Here is a 14432-nt window from a genome sequence, read left to right as displayed (position 1 = left end):
GAAGACGGCTGGCCACCCCTCATAGCCTGGTTCCTCTCTAGGTTTCTTCGTAGGTTCTGGCCTTTCTAGGGAGTTTTTCCTAGCCACTGTGCTTCTACACCTGCATTGCTTGCTTGTTTGGGGTTTTAGGCTGGGTTTCTGTACAGCACTTTGTGACATCAGCTGATGTAAGAAGGGCTTTATATATATACATTTGATTGATTGACTAACCAACACAAAAGCTGGAACTCTTCCAAGTCAAGGTAAGCTTTTGATTTTATTAATTTATTGCCACCGGGGTCCACTGGTGTAACTGCTAAACTGCTTACTGAACTGCTTACTGACTGTACACTAACGTTACTGCATGATTGTATTGGGTTTACTAACGTGTTTGTTCTATTAGCTATGTTGACTATGACGTTACTTTAGCTATTATGGTGACAATGATGTAGGCTGTGTGTAGTGGTTATGGTTTGTTTTGGAAAGGCTTTTTCACCTGGTCACATACAGCTAATGCATTAAAGTCCACTAGCGAAAGGGAAAAGGTGAAAGGAGGAGAGTGCATAGATGCGAGAAGGAATACAACGTGGCTGCTATGAAAGTGAACATTGTTAACGTGTGATCAGTGGTGTATTCATTCCAACGATTCTATTGAAAAATTTTACTTAAATGGGAGCAAACAGAACGAAACAGAGATAAACATACCTGAATTTGTCCAATAGAAACTCTCATTTGCAACTGTTAGACAAATGATTACACCCTAGATGAGCTAAATGCAGGTAAGACTATGCAATGCGGTATTGAATGTGCCACTGTCTATCACCTTAAATTTTTATTTCGACCTGTGTGCAACTACGTTGTAAACTTCCATTCATGGGTTAGATAGTAGCAACTTCCTGATGGGTATAGGGAAAATTTTAGTATCATGTAGCCTGGATCTATCAATGTTACATTGAACTGAGTGAATGGAGTATGAATAACAGTTATCCAATATGCTGTAATAGAAAAGGCCACACTAATTAAAACATGTTTTAATTGTCCTCCCTCATCTTATTGGCACTGACCGCCACTGGATGAGAAGCCAGTTTGGGTTGCTTTGCTGTGCAGCATGCTAAAGTGTTCTACCAAGATTCCGACCCAAACACTTATTTCCACAGGGGAAAAAAACATCTTTATTAATATCTTTAAAAATGTATGTCAACAGTACTAGACAAAATATGTACAACAAGCAACCATCTGTTAGATCCTAAAATACAAATCCAAGTACCTCGTTCTATATAAAACTAACATTTTGCCTTAACGTTACATTCACTCTCCTCTCTTTGCCACAGACTCAATAATTAATACAAATACAGTTAGACATCCGCCATAATTGTTGTCTGCTATGAACAAGTAAAGGCAACAGCATAAACTTAGATCAGGACAGAATTTGACCAGACGAGAAATTAATAATGAGCATGATGCAAATCAGGTCTTAGCACATTGCTATGTACACATTCTCTTGGCATACAGCAAAATGGCCAGCTAAAACTCTCTCCGTCTAGTCACAATGAAAATACACTCTGTAGGTCATGTATCAAAAATAGATATGTACAAGTAGTATAAACAAAATAATTACAAGACATCACCTCACAAGAACTACTTGCACGAATGGTAGTGAGTTACAAACTCAAAACTAAAATCACTTCTGTATTTACATCATGAGTGACGCAGATCAGGTCCGGTGACACCATCCTGACTTGTTTAAAGAATAAAAATCAATTTAGCTGCAAGGTACACTTGGTGGGTGAAGAGGGAGCAATGGATTTTGTGACTACCCTGGTCAACATAAACCAGAGACGTATTTGGTAGCATTCTAGTCTAAAGGACGGTCTGTTGCAGTTTCAGTTTCATCCTCCAGTGACAGGTTTACAACACGTAGAAACTCAAGCAGCATCTACAGGGGTTTCGTTACAATTCTTACATTCATTACAGACTGATGTGTGCAAAGGGCAGGTCCGAATGGCTGGGGGCTGTGCTGTCTGCGCATCACATTCTGGGTTTAACTCTGAGATTAAACAGAAGTGCAGAGAGACCATCCCCACGGTAAGTCTCACTTTCAAACCTTCATGTCCTTGTGTAGACCATCTCTTTACAGTTACTCAGAACTTTGCAACAGGTCATATTTGAGCCTCTAAAGGGACTGAGCTTCAGTGCTGACTGGCTCCAAGGCTCCACTCAGTGTATGGGTGCTAGCTTGGAGGGCGGTGGCTACTGTGTTTGTGTGTAACAGTTGCTGTTTGCTCTCAAAGGGAGAATGTGGGCTGAGGGGTGAAACAGCTGCTTGCTGGTGCTCTTGTCTTTGTTTTCCCATTCCCTGGATGCCTTCCAGCAGGCAATTCATTCAACACCAAATATTCATAGAGCAGGGTGCAAACACAAAAGTGTATCAGTCTTTAGATTCCAAGTTCATGGGGGGGACTTGCTTTAAAGCTTGGAAGAGAGCTGGTGTATCCATAGGTGCCTGGTGGTGTGCCGGGGAACCTGGCCTGGGCGACATTACCAGGTTTTGGGGTAGTTTCTCTGGAGACAAGCTGGCTGCAGAGCCACTCATGCCTGGGTACAAAAGGGGCATGCCCCCTTGGTACCAGCACTTCTCCAGCATGGGCCATGCTGCAGCCATTTGGGGGATGAGGTAGAAGGGCATGCAGAGTGGGGTCTGGTGTTGGGAGAAGCTCATGTAGCTTCCGTGGCTGCTGACCACCTGTCCAGAGGAAGACTCATCCTCTGAGGAGTCAGCTCTTAACCTCTTGATCTGGGGCTCATCACCCTCCTGCTTGATGCCACCTCCTGCCATCCTCTCAGCCACATCATACTTGAGGTCCCCCTCCTTGCTGTAGCAGCTTGTGTGTTGGCCTTTGGGGTCCCGTTTCTCGTGTTCCCCTCCATAGCCACTGTCAGTGTCTGTGTCACTGCCACTCTGCTCCCCATGTCCGTGGGGGTATGTCCTTTGAATGACAGACACAAAGTTCTTTGCGTTACCCTCGTTGCCCTTATGCGGATGACCAGCAGGCTTTTCCATGCTCTCGACGGGTTTGTGTGTAGACTCTTCTGGCTGGGGCCTGGGTGGACCCTGGAGCACCTCTGATGCTACTTTCTGGAGATGGCTGATCATGTGGGAGGGGATCAGGTGGTCTTTGCTGCTCTCCTGGTTAGCCAGGTACTGGAGGACCTCCTTAGCACAGACGTGGAAACCAAGGCGGAACATCTCCTCACTGTTCTCTGAGCTAACACTTTTCTGATCACCTGTGAGAAACAAAGTCATATCAGATATATTCAATAATATTACAGTTTTGGCAATGAAACCACCGTCTCGATGGTATGTCAATAACAAATAATACTATTGATCGGGGGGAATAAGGTGTAGCCCATAATAAAATGAAACAGTGTGTCACGGTGTCAAACTTACTGATTTGCATGCCATTCTGTAATGCAATGATTTTCTGCTGCTGCTGATCCAGGAGAGTGCTCAGGGCTTTCACATGCTTCAGGGTGAGTTCCAACACCACAGCTTTCTCCAAATGGCCCAGAGTCTAAAACAGGAAAACCTTCCATAAGCATGTTGATCTTTCTTATGTAACACTTTCAGCAGCTGAACAAAGGACAAATGAAACCACAGAGGGGAAGGCAGGGAATCCGCACACACCAACATTCAAACACAATGCAATAAATATAACTTAAAAGCATAGTTGATCAATGTACTATTTCTGTAATATGTATTGTTTTTAAAGGCTTTGTGTCAATATGTGTAGGCAGTTAACTGAATTAATTATAATTAGCCAAACTTTTCAGTATGATAATATGAACAATTATTGATATAATATGAATATGAATAATAATAATAAAACTAATTTACAAAAGGCAACAGTAAACACGTCATCCCCCACACATGATGCAGATTTCAGTTAATTACTATAGCTCCCGCCTTGGGCCAATCAATCAGTGTAATTTTGTAAATGACCGAACTCTGGCAAAGAGCATAATTCACCCACGTTTAGTCAACATCGGCCCCGTGCTGTCTAAGATATCGCGTTTAACGTACGATCGATCGAACGAACGGACGGAGACAGATCCACAGTCCCCTCCCGATTTCACAGTGGGAGATAATTATGAGGGGAAAAAATCGAATAATAACTTTCCTTTGTCATATCAGGCAAAATGTTTGAATTAAATGTCAGACTTAATCAAGGCAATGATTTGACCAAACAAAGCAAACGTGAACCAGGTGGCGCTAGACCTTTTGCATTGCTATTACATAGTCAGTACACATGAAAGTCGTACTCACTGCGAGTTTGAGATGTTCTGGCAATAAATCCTTCAGTTGGGCAATGCATTCATTGATTCTGTCACGTCTTTTCTTTTCAATCAATCGGTGGGGTAACTTGTATGACTCCTGCGGGGAAACATGCATACATTTGTAAGTCAATATGTAACATATATTCAATATGGAATAAGAACGAATATACTACCAAATATGAACATGTTGTTTTAAACTAAATGAACAAAATGTTGAAAGTAAAGAACTGTAGCATACCTTACTGTCTTCCCCGCGCTTCAAACCCCGTCGGGGTTTGTACACGTACATTGGGAAATCCATTCTATAGGACAATGAGAATAAAATATTGATAAGAAATCATGCTTAAAGTTATTTATTTATTTACACAACAATATCAGGTTGTTTTGCAATGTTATAATGCATAAATTACCAGCTGATTCTGGGGACTTACCCTTGCATGTCTGCCATCTCCAGCAACTGGTGTTTTGCCATACAAGGAGGAGGTTGTGCACTTGTAATCCTCTCCATGTTGCGTCTTTATTAAATCCAAATATTGGTCTTCAAAAAATTCAACCCTAAAAATAGGTTTCTTCAAGATCTGTTTCAATAGTTAGCAAATATTGTAATTTAAGAAATATATATTTTTCTTCTTCTTCTTGCTATTATTGTTATGTTCTTCTATTCAATAGTTAACACTTTTTCTATAAAAAAAAAGGCTATTGCTTTGCAGACTGTCAATGTGATGGTGTCACTCTGAGATCCAAGCACAGCAATGGTTTAGAAGCTCTACTCCCTGATAAATGTGTGAGAGAGGGGTGGTTTGGTCTACGTGTTAAATAAACCCTGTGACGAGACAGTCTCTCGGTTGGATAGCTGACCTACCTCCGTCACATGAGCCTCACGTGTTGGACGGCGCTTCCAACCCATCCCCTTTCTGTGCGATCTGCACGAGAATAGCCCTCCCTCTTATTCTAGCGGGCTGGGTTTATGCATCATTGGCTGTGTCACGTGTACCACCATGCTACAGCTACGCCACGAGACTTTAAAACAACTCGAGGCAGAACGTGCAAGTCGACCATGTTTACTAGATAGAGAGTAGGGCAGAATTCCTTCCATACACATTAAAGCCCAATCGATTTGTTCTTTATGAAGGCTACTGGCATGTTGTACATTCTGCCAACTGTACTTTCATGTACAACTTCCATATGCAGAATAATGACATAGGCCTATACACTAAGTGTACAAAACATTAGGACCAAGGTTCCTCTTTCCATTACATATACTGACCAGGTAAATCCAGGTTAAAGCTTTGATCCCTTATTGATGTCACTTTAAATCCATTTCAATCAGTGTAGATGAAACGGAGGAGACAGGTTAAAGAAGGATTTTTAAGCCTTGAGAGAATTGAGACAATGATTGTTTATGTGCACCACTCAGAGGGTGAATGGGCAAGACAACATATTTAAGTGCCTTTGAACAGGGTATGGTAGGTAGTAGGTGGTTTGTGTGTCAAGAACTGCAAGGCTGCTGTTTTTTTCATGCTCAACAGTTTCCGTGTGTATCACGAATGGTCCACCACCCAAAGGACATCCATCCGATTTGTCAAAAAATTGTGAAGCATTGGAATTTTATTTATTTTACCAGGCAAGTCAGTTAAGAACAAATTCTTATTTTCAATGACGGCCTAGGAACAGTGGGTTAACTGCCTGTTCAGGGGCAGAACGACAGATTAGTACTTTGTCAGCTCGGGGGTTTGAACTTGCAACCTTCCGGTTCCTAGTCCAACTCTCTAACCACTAGGCTACCCTGCCGAATCAACATGGGTCTGGAACGCTTTCGACCTTGTAGAGTCCATGCCCCGACGAATTAAGTCTGTTCTGAGGGCAAAAGGGGGTGCAACTCTATATTAGGAAGGTTTATAACTTATTATAGGACAGTGGGGAATTGGAAAGTGCATAACCACAGGAAGTAGGGGTGCTGAGGCACCCCCTGATAATTAGAAATACAAATAAATAACAAATAAATACAAATATGTGAACTAGGCCTTTATTGTGACTGTATGAGTGAACAAAAATACTATATATTTTTTGAACTTATTCTTTTTTTTAAATGTAAGGAAAGTAGGTAAGACCTTCTATGGCTAAATGTTATTACAATTGAGGAAACATCCACAGAAAGCAATTTGCAGGGAGGAACACACATTTCCATTCTGGTGTAGCCTCCTATTCAATTTGTGTGAGTGTGAGTGTGAAACTAAAAATCTGTTTTGTTTACACAATTATGTTCAGTAGGTTTTCAATTGTAGGTTTAGATAAAGCCTATGTACACGTAGGCCTATGGCCATGACAAAAATCCCCAATAAACTAAACCACCCAACCTAATAGTACAGTCAATAATGTATGTAGGCTATTACATAATAATACAATAATAAAACACCTAATGCCATGTGGGAGTAATTATTTGGTGGCACATTTCCTGTTTTATTTTCTCCACGCTGATCTGTATTCTTGCATGTGCCAATAGGCTCAGAATTGACATGCTGTCCACACACTACCCATTTGCGTGTGCACGTGCACCTGCGGAGGGATGAGTCTTGACGCTGTAGATCGGTTTGTTGTTTCCGGCTGCACCAAGGTGTCACGTTGAGCTCCTCATGGCCACGCGAACAGAGACCAGAGGTGATTTAAGATCGCTTGAATGTTTACTACGGTGTGGAACAGTTTGTACTGAACTGTGTTTTTTGTTCCATAAAAAGTTATTGAACAGAATGAGGTATGTTTGCTCCAGTTTGATGGGTGTGGCAAGGTATAGCTTGAAGCAATGAGTGACGTATTTAAAGAGCCGTGGCCATTCTGACAGCGTTTCCCAACCCACAACCTCACCGTTTTTTAACTGATCGTTCAGTACAGCATCTTATCAATTCAATTGAATGTTCCATATTGTAAAAACTTACAGAACTAAGCATTGATCCCTGCTGTCATTCTCTATGTCTCAGCTCTATAGTGTAAGTACTCATCAAGGATATAACCGTTTTAGCATGAACATTGCCGTTGAGGGCTTCCACCATTTTAAAGTAGTCAAAGTAGTCAACTGAGTGAGGATTCCTATAGGTGGTAGCCTCAGTAGCACTGTCCATGCTGTCACAGATGCTATAATAGAGTACCACAGTATGAGTCATAATACCCATAAACCTAGCGGTCAAACAAGGAAATGGTTCCAATCTGTTTTACACCATTCATTTCTCCCATAAGGGATTTTAGAAACACTTAAAATAAGGGATGTGTTTGGTGTAGGCTTACCCTGGCGTGACGTTTTGATAACCATGTAAATCTCTCTAGGATAAGGTGACTTTTATCAATATATTTGCCTGTATTTGATTTGTATTTACCCCCCAAAAATGAAATGTTAATTAGCTGCTAATGATGATGATCTGGACGAGCCTGCCGAATTGAGGCAAAGGTAAGATTCTCTAGATTAACTATCAATTTTTATATTTTTATTTATTTTTTAGGGGGTAGATCAGCTTTAATATTGCGGAGTGTAGCTTCTAATGTTAGCTACATTTAGTAATGAATAAATGAACATTTCTTTAAATTCACAAGTCCGTGAACTGTCTTGCGCAAGTTTTAAATTGACACAAAACCTGTTTAGCAAAGGTGTCAGATAGAGATGACATGCAGGAGCTTGCAGGGATTTGTAGTCTTGTTGATCTCTACTTTGATGCCAATTATCATTTTTGAATCTGAGAGTAAATAGAGCCGAATATATTACTAAAAGTCACCCTTGTCCGAGAGAAATTTACATGGTTATCAAAACGTCACACCAGGGTAAGCCCACATGAAACACAGGCCTTATTTTAAAGAGTTTCAAAAATTCACTATGGGGAAAAATGAATGGTGGAGAAACGATTGGGCCAATTTCCCTGTTTGGTTTTATGGGTATTATGACACCTCTACGGTGGGGCTCTATGGCATGGATATAAAGATAAGTCCTCTATTTTTATGAGATGAGCGTGCCTGTCTGCCTAGTGACCACACAGCATACACACTTACAGTATGTCCCCAGCAATGACAACATATTTTCATGGACGTTAAATGTAAATAGCCTAGTAGGCTTAAACTGTAAGATGTGCACATGTCTGGACGATATACAGTGCATTCAGAAAATATTATGAATTTTGTTACGCTACAGCCTAATTCTAAAATTGATTACATTGTTTTTTCCCCTCATCAATCTACACACAATACCAAATAATGACAGAGCAAAAACACGTTTTTATAAATGTTTGCAAATTTATTACAAATAAAAAAACTTAAATATCACATAAATAAGTATTCAGACCCTTTACTCAATACTTTGTTGAAGAGGACCTTTGGCAGCAATTACAGCCTTGAGTCTTCTTTGGCATGACACTACAAGCTTGACACACCTGTATTTGGGGAGCTTGCCCTATACACCATCACACCTCCTCCGTGCTTCATCCATTCACCTACCGCGTCTCACAAAGACACGGCGGTTGGAACCAAAAATGTCAAATTTGGACTCATCAGATCGAAGGACAAATTTCCACCGGACTAATGTCCATTGCTTGTGTTTCTTGGCACAAGCTAGTCTCTTCTTCTTATTAGTGTCTGTTAGTAGTGGTTTCATTGCAGCAATTCGACCATGAAGGTCTGATTCATGCAGTCTCGTCTGAACAGTTGATGTTGATATCTGTTACTTGAACTCTATAAAGCATTTATTTGGGCTGCAATTTCTGAGGTGCAGTTAACTCTAATGAATGTATCCTCTGCAGCAGAGATAACTCAGAGGGTTTTCCTTTCCTGCGGCAGCCCTCATGAGAGCCAGTTTCATCATAGCGCTTGATGGTTTTTGTGACTGCACTTGAAGAAACTTTCAAAGTTCTTGAAATGTTCTGGATTGACTTACCTTCACGTCTTAAAGTAATGATGGGCTGTCGTTGCTCTATGCTTATTTGAGCTGTTCTATCCATAATATGGACTTGGTCTTTCACCAAATAGGGCTATCTTCTGTATACCATCCCTACCTTGTCACAACACAACTGATTGGCTCAAATCCATTAAGAAGGAAGTAAATTCCACAAATTTACTTTAAAGGAAATGAGTAGGTGTGACCAACCTTTTGACTGGTACTGTACGTCGAATTGACCTCTGTGCCCAGTGGGTTTCCAAGAGGTGTTGACTGTTCCTGACTTGAAAATCTGAGACAAAGTTTCAATATTGCTGTCCATCAATGACTCCCAACCAAATTTATTGAGCTTGAGCAATGAAAAAAAAAGGATATATTTTGCCCTGAAAGTTGTGCAAAGATGGTAGAATCTTATTCAAAATTATTCATAGCTGTAATAGCTGCCAAAAGTGCTTCGACCAAGCACTATTAACTCTGGGGAGTGAAGACATACGCAATCAAGACGTAGATCTAGAATTTGTCATTTTTCTTTCACTTTGAAATTGTGGAGTAGATCGAGAGGAACAAAAAACACATTTGATCTATTTGAAGATAACATTTAAGAACATTTTTAGGCAGCAAACTTTGCATTGTAGTCAGCAAACTGCAAGGAGTGTGTAAAGTTTCACTAAGCACTGTAAATATTGTAATAGACCATTGCCTATTTTAAATAGGCTGTTAGACTCCAAATTACAGACCTGGTCTGCTCCATTTTTCCCTATGTCAAACCTTCTCAACCAGGATACAGTGCATTTGGAAAGTATTCAGACCGCTTGACTTTTTCCACATTTTGTTACTTTACAGCCTTGTTCTAAAATGGATAAAATACATTCTTTCCCTTATCAATCTACACACAACACCCAATAATGACAAAGTGAAGAGTTTTTTTGACATTTTTGCAAATGTATAAAATAAATACTATGCCTTATTTACATAACTATTCAGACCCTTTGCTATGAGATTCGAAATTGAGCTCAGGAGAATCCTGTTTCCGTTATTCATCCTTGATGTTTCTACAACTTGATTAGAGTCCACCTGTAGTAAATTAAATTGATTGGACATGATTTGGAAAGGCACACACCTGTTTATATAAGGTCCCAGAGTTGACAGTTCATGTCAGAGCAAAAACCAAGCCATGTGGTCGAAGGAATTGTCTGTAGAGATCCGAGATAGGATTTTGTCCAGGCACAGATCAGGGAACGGTACCAAAACATTTCTGCAGCATTGAAGGTCCCCAAGAACACACTGGCCTCCATCATTCTTAAATGGAAGAAGTTTGGAACCAGCAAGACTCTTCCTAGAGCTGGACGCCCTGCCAAACTGAGCAATCGGGGGAGAAGGGCCTTGGTCACTCTGACAGAGCTCTAGAGTTGTGGAGATGGGAGAACCTTACAGAAGAACAACCATCTCTACAGCACTCCATCAATCAGGCCTTTATAGTAGAGTGGACAGACGGAAGCCACTCCTCAGTAAAATGCAAATGACAGCCCGCTTGGAGTTTGCCAAAAGGCACCTAAAGTACTCCCAGACCATGATAAGCAAGATTCTCTGGTCTAATGAAACCAAGATTGAACTATTTGGCCTGAAAGCCAAGTGTCACGTCTGGAGGAACCCTGGCACCATCCCTACAGTTAAGCATGGTGGTGGCTGCATCATGCTGTGGGGATGTTTTTCAGTGGCAGGAACTGGGAAACCAGTAAGTATCGAGGGAAAGATGAACAGAGAAAAGTACAGAGAGATCCTTGATGAAAACCTTCTCTAGAGTGCTCATGTCCTCAGACTGGGGTGAAGGTTCCCCTTCCAATAGGTCAACAACTCTAAGCGCACAGCCAAGACAACGCAGGAGTGGCTTCGGGACAAGTCTCTGAATGTACTTGAGTGGCTCAGCCTGAGCCCGGACTTGAACCCGATCGAATACATCTCTGGAGAGATCTGAAAATAGCTGTGCAGCAACACCAACCTGACAGAGCTTGAGAGGATCTGCAGAGAAGAATGGGAGAAAATCCTACAAATACAGGTGTTCCAAGCTTGTAGTGTCATACCCAAGAAGACTCGAGGCTGTAATTGATGCCAAACGTGCTTCAACAAAGCATTGAGAAAATGGTCTGAATACTTATATAAATGTGATATTTCCATTTTTTTTAATACATTTGCAAACATTTCTAAAAACCTGTTTTTGCTTAGTCATAATGAACTATTGTGTTTAAATTGATTTAATCCATTTTAGAATGCGATTGTAACATAACAAAATGAGGAAAAAGTCAAGGAGTCTGAATCCTTTCCCAAAGCACTGTAAATAAATATATAACCTATATAATTAGTCACAAGTTCAGTAACCCCTAGGTATGTGGGGAATCCTGCAGGGAAGTCCCCCAATTAAGCTAGACGCACCGTTTTAATTCCAGCCAATTACACACACTCCTTTTGTGACTGAGGTTGGCTATTCTGTAAACTTGTTTATGTTCGAGTCTACAGACACGCACTAGTCCATTTATCTTTCATTTAACATGCTCCGTTTCTCTGAATAGCTACATTTCACCCAGCGAGGATGATTTGACTCTACAACACTTTCTCTTTTGATTTGTGCTCGTCTGTGCACCAGAGTGCCCGCATACAGATGCAGTTACAATTGACAATGTATATATATTTTTAAATTAAGAAAGAAAAAAAGGGAAAAACATTGTTCACACAGTGTATTTGTTTGATTTACAACTGCACAGGACCAAGAAGAAGAAAAAAAATCTCAACTGAAATTTATATTTTTCACAAAAATGGACAGGACTACATTATTCACAATTCTAATTAATTTGGTTAGAGGCAAGTGATTCTCGTTTATGTGTAATTTATCTCACCTGTGGTAAATTGCAGGTGCCTACAGGGTTAAAAGTAACCATACAACCAGTTTAGAAAAAACAGAACATTCTGCTCCATTGACCTCCCTTGAAAAAGTGCAAGGTTGCCAGTATTTGACTGGGACTGTATACTGTGTAGAGTTGAATACAAATTAAGTAATATTTTCTATAACAAAAGCAGACACTGTAGAAGTAGGTGAAAAAATTAGGGGGGAAATGATGTTACCTCTGACCTTTGCAGCTGAATTTTGCAATGGACTACAAAACTGGAATACAGCTTTCCTTCAACATTTGATACAATGTAACTGATTATCAAGCTAAAGTCAATACCTCTTCAAGACACTGGCCAGATGTGTATATATGGACATATATTTACAAATTCAATAATGAGATCCACAATATTCATCTTAAAAATAAAGTAAATTGTGAAAAAATTGAAGGCCATTGGGCTCTCTGCTAACTACAAAGCTGACTTGCTAGTTGTCTAGAACATTTCAAAGTAGTTCCACCCACCGATAAAAACTAACCATGCAAATAAACCCATTACACTGCAACTTGAGGTTAAACAGAGTACACTGCCTGTACAGAATTGAGTCACTGTAAAATGTATAGAATGCCTATAGGCCTCATGAATTAAAAGCAGATTTAGGCAGCATCTGTGATTTATCTCAACCACAACCTTTCCTATATAGTAGCCCATTAGCCCACTGTGTAGTGACAAGATTCAATGGTGGATATAAAGGAGAATTACATACTGTATATTTTATTAAATAATTCTACATTATTTTACAATTCTGACAGTACTTAACTATTTTAAATGAGTCCTTTGAACATTCATTTCCAGTAACATCGCTTTAAATTCCATATTACCTTTCTGAAAACGTAGGTCCCTATACAACAACAATGGCTTAAGCGACAATGTAAAAAAAAAACAGAAATGAATTGAAAAAAGTATTAAACAGCAGAGTTGAGAACTCAACAGATGTGCTGAACGATAAAACAATGAAAAACACAATGACTAGTAAATCAGTAGCCAAATATACGTCTTAAAGGGACAAATGGCACACATGATAGGTGTATAATTAAAACATGACAAACCTGGACGATATAGATGCTAATAATATTTAGTGCAATAAAATGTGGAAAGATTAACAAATCATGACAGCTTGGTCATATTTTAACATATTACATTTGTTTGAAATGAAATGTCCTAACACCTCCCACTATCCCAGTTAAATAAGAAAGCAAATATCATAAAATAGTACAACAAGGTAGGACACATTCTTATTTGCAGAAAGGAAGCCGAAAACAAGACCTATACTTGCTCTCAGACAATACTATATCTCTACATTGAAACATTCTGAAAGAAATAAAACAAGTAAAATCAGAAAGCCCAGAACAATGCATGTACCTTGATCTGTCCAGCCAACTGCTATTCTACATGGAATAATTTCCATATGTGAAGTCTAACAACAGGTCCCTATTTAATTTGAAGCAAAATAATAAAGAATAAAGCTCCCATTTGAAAATGTTTTCTGTCCCTATTAAATAAGGCATGACTTAAAGAACAACTTAAATTCATACACCAAGGAGGTGTTTGCATATTTAAGTAGTGATATTGCACAAAATACAAAAATAAGACATTAAATACTGCTTGCTATACCAGTAGTATATACAAAAAGATGTTTCTTTCCATGTCTCCCAGTGTCATCTTCACATTGGACTACCTATTCCTGTGTCCGGTACAGCGTTGCTGTATTTCAAGTTCACCCAGTAAAGGCCATGTAATGAGAATTCACTTTCGTTTCTACATAGAAAACATTTGGCACCAATCCCAAATGGCCTGGGAAAAAGATGGGGTGTCTGGGTGAGGTGAGTGTTCTTGTTTGAGTTATACCTTTGTGGGCTAACCTACACATCACAATTATATGGCTAGCTATGTCAGTGTGTTCCCTACTGTTACGCTTCGCACTCACACTCGGTAGCTACAGTATGAAGGCGGGAGTGACCACTAAGTGAAGATTCTGCACTCTGTTCTCTATGCAAACACAAAGCAGGAGTAGAAGTGGGTCTTCCTGGGTCTTGTGGCTAGGTTGGGGGCATCCTCAGCCTCACGCAGGTTGCTGGGGGTTGGCGTGTTGAGGATGCTGAGGATGGCCCAACAGTCCAATTCTCTGTTTCTGCTTCCTTTGCTCTGTCATCTAGAGGACAACACACGGGACAGGAGCTGGGTTATTTGCTCAACTCTAATTTTCTGTATCTGTTGTCGGTGTCTGACACTAGCCTCCAAATAAGCTGATGCTAAGTTTCTTTTTCAG

The 14432-nt window shown here is 40.1% G+C and overlaps 2 protein-coding genes across 11 annotated transcripts in view; both read right to left on the bottom strand.

Moving 5' to 3' along the window:
* Positions 1-1127: 1127 nt before the first annotated feature.
* On the bottom strand, positions 1128-5239 carry LOC109890938 (class E basic helix-loop-helix protein 40-like). The gene is made up of 5 exons (XM_020483102.2): positions 4746-5239; positions 4553-4616; positions 4304-4411; positions 3428-3551; positions 1128-3264 (listed from the first exon to the last, which is right to left on the bottom strand). Exons 1-5 carry the CDS (start codon positions 4820-4822, stop codon positions 2408-2410), a joined length of 1230 nt encoding a protein of 409 aa, XP_020338691.1. The 5' UTR covers positions 4823-5239; the 3' UTR covers positions 1128-2407.
* Positions 5240-12856: 7617 nt separating this feature from the next.
* The window catches only part of itpr1b (inositol 1,4,5-trisphosphate receptor, type 1b), a 148130-nt gene continuing 146554 nt past the window's right edge, over positions 12857-14432 (bottom strand). For 5 of the 10 annotated variants that reach the window (XM_031824920.1, XM_031824912.1, XM_031824913.1 and 2 more), the window contains one exon: positions 12857-14315. In XM_031824920.1, coding sequence (XP_031680780.1) covers positions 14226-14315 — 90 coding nt within the window. In that variant the 3' untranslated portion in view covers positions 12857-14225. The remainder of the gene's footprint in view (positions 14316-14432) is intronic. The other 5 variants (XM_031824916.1, XM_031824918.1, XM_031824919.1 and 2 more) reach the window with 2 other exon arrangements.

Source organism: Oncorhynchus kisutch, linkage group LG5, assembly GCF_002021735.2.
Source record: "Oncorhynchus kisutch isolate 150728-3 linkage group LG5, Okis_V2, whole genome shotgun sequence".
Taxonomy (NCBI): domain Eukaryota; kingdom Metazoa; phylum Chordata; class Actinopteri; order Salmoniformes; family Salmonidae; genus Oncorhynchus; species Oncorhynchus kisutch.
The sequence above is the reverse complement of the archived record's forward strand: the minus strand, read 5'-3'. Positions and strand labels throughout refer to the sequence as shown.

Coding starts and splice junctions, on each gene's coding strand:
- LOC109890938 (XM_020483102.2), bottom strand. CDS start 4,822: ATGGAGAGGATTACAAGTGCACAACCTCCTCCTTGTATGGCAAAACAC. Junction 4,617..4,745: donor GAGATGGCAGACATGCAAGG/GTAAGTCCCCAG, acceptor ATTGTCCTATAG/AATGGATTTCCCAATGTACG. Junction 3,265..3,427: donor ACAGAATGGCATGCAAATCA/GTAAGTTTGACA, acceptor TGTTTCTCACAG/GTGATCAGAAAAGTGTTAGC.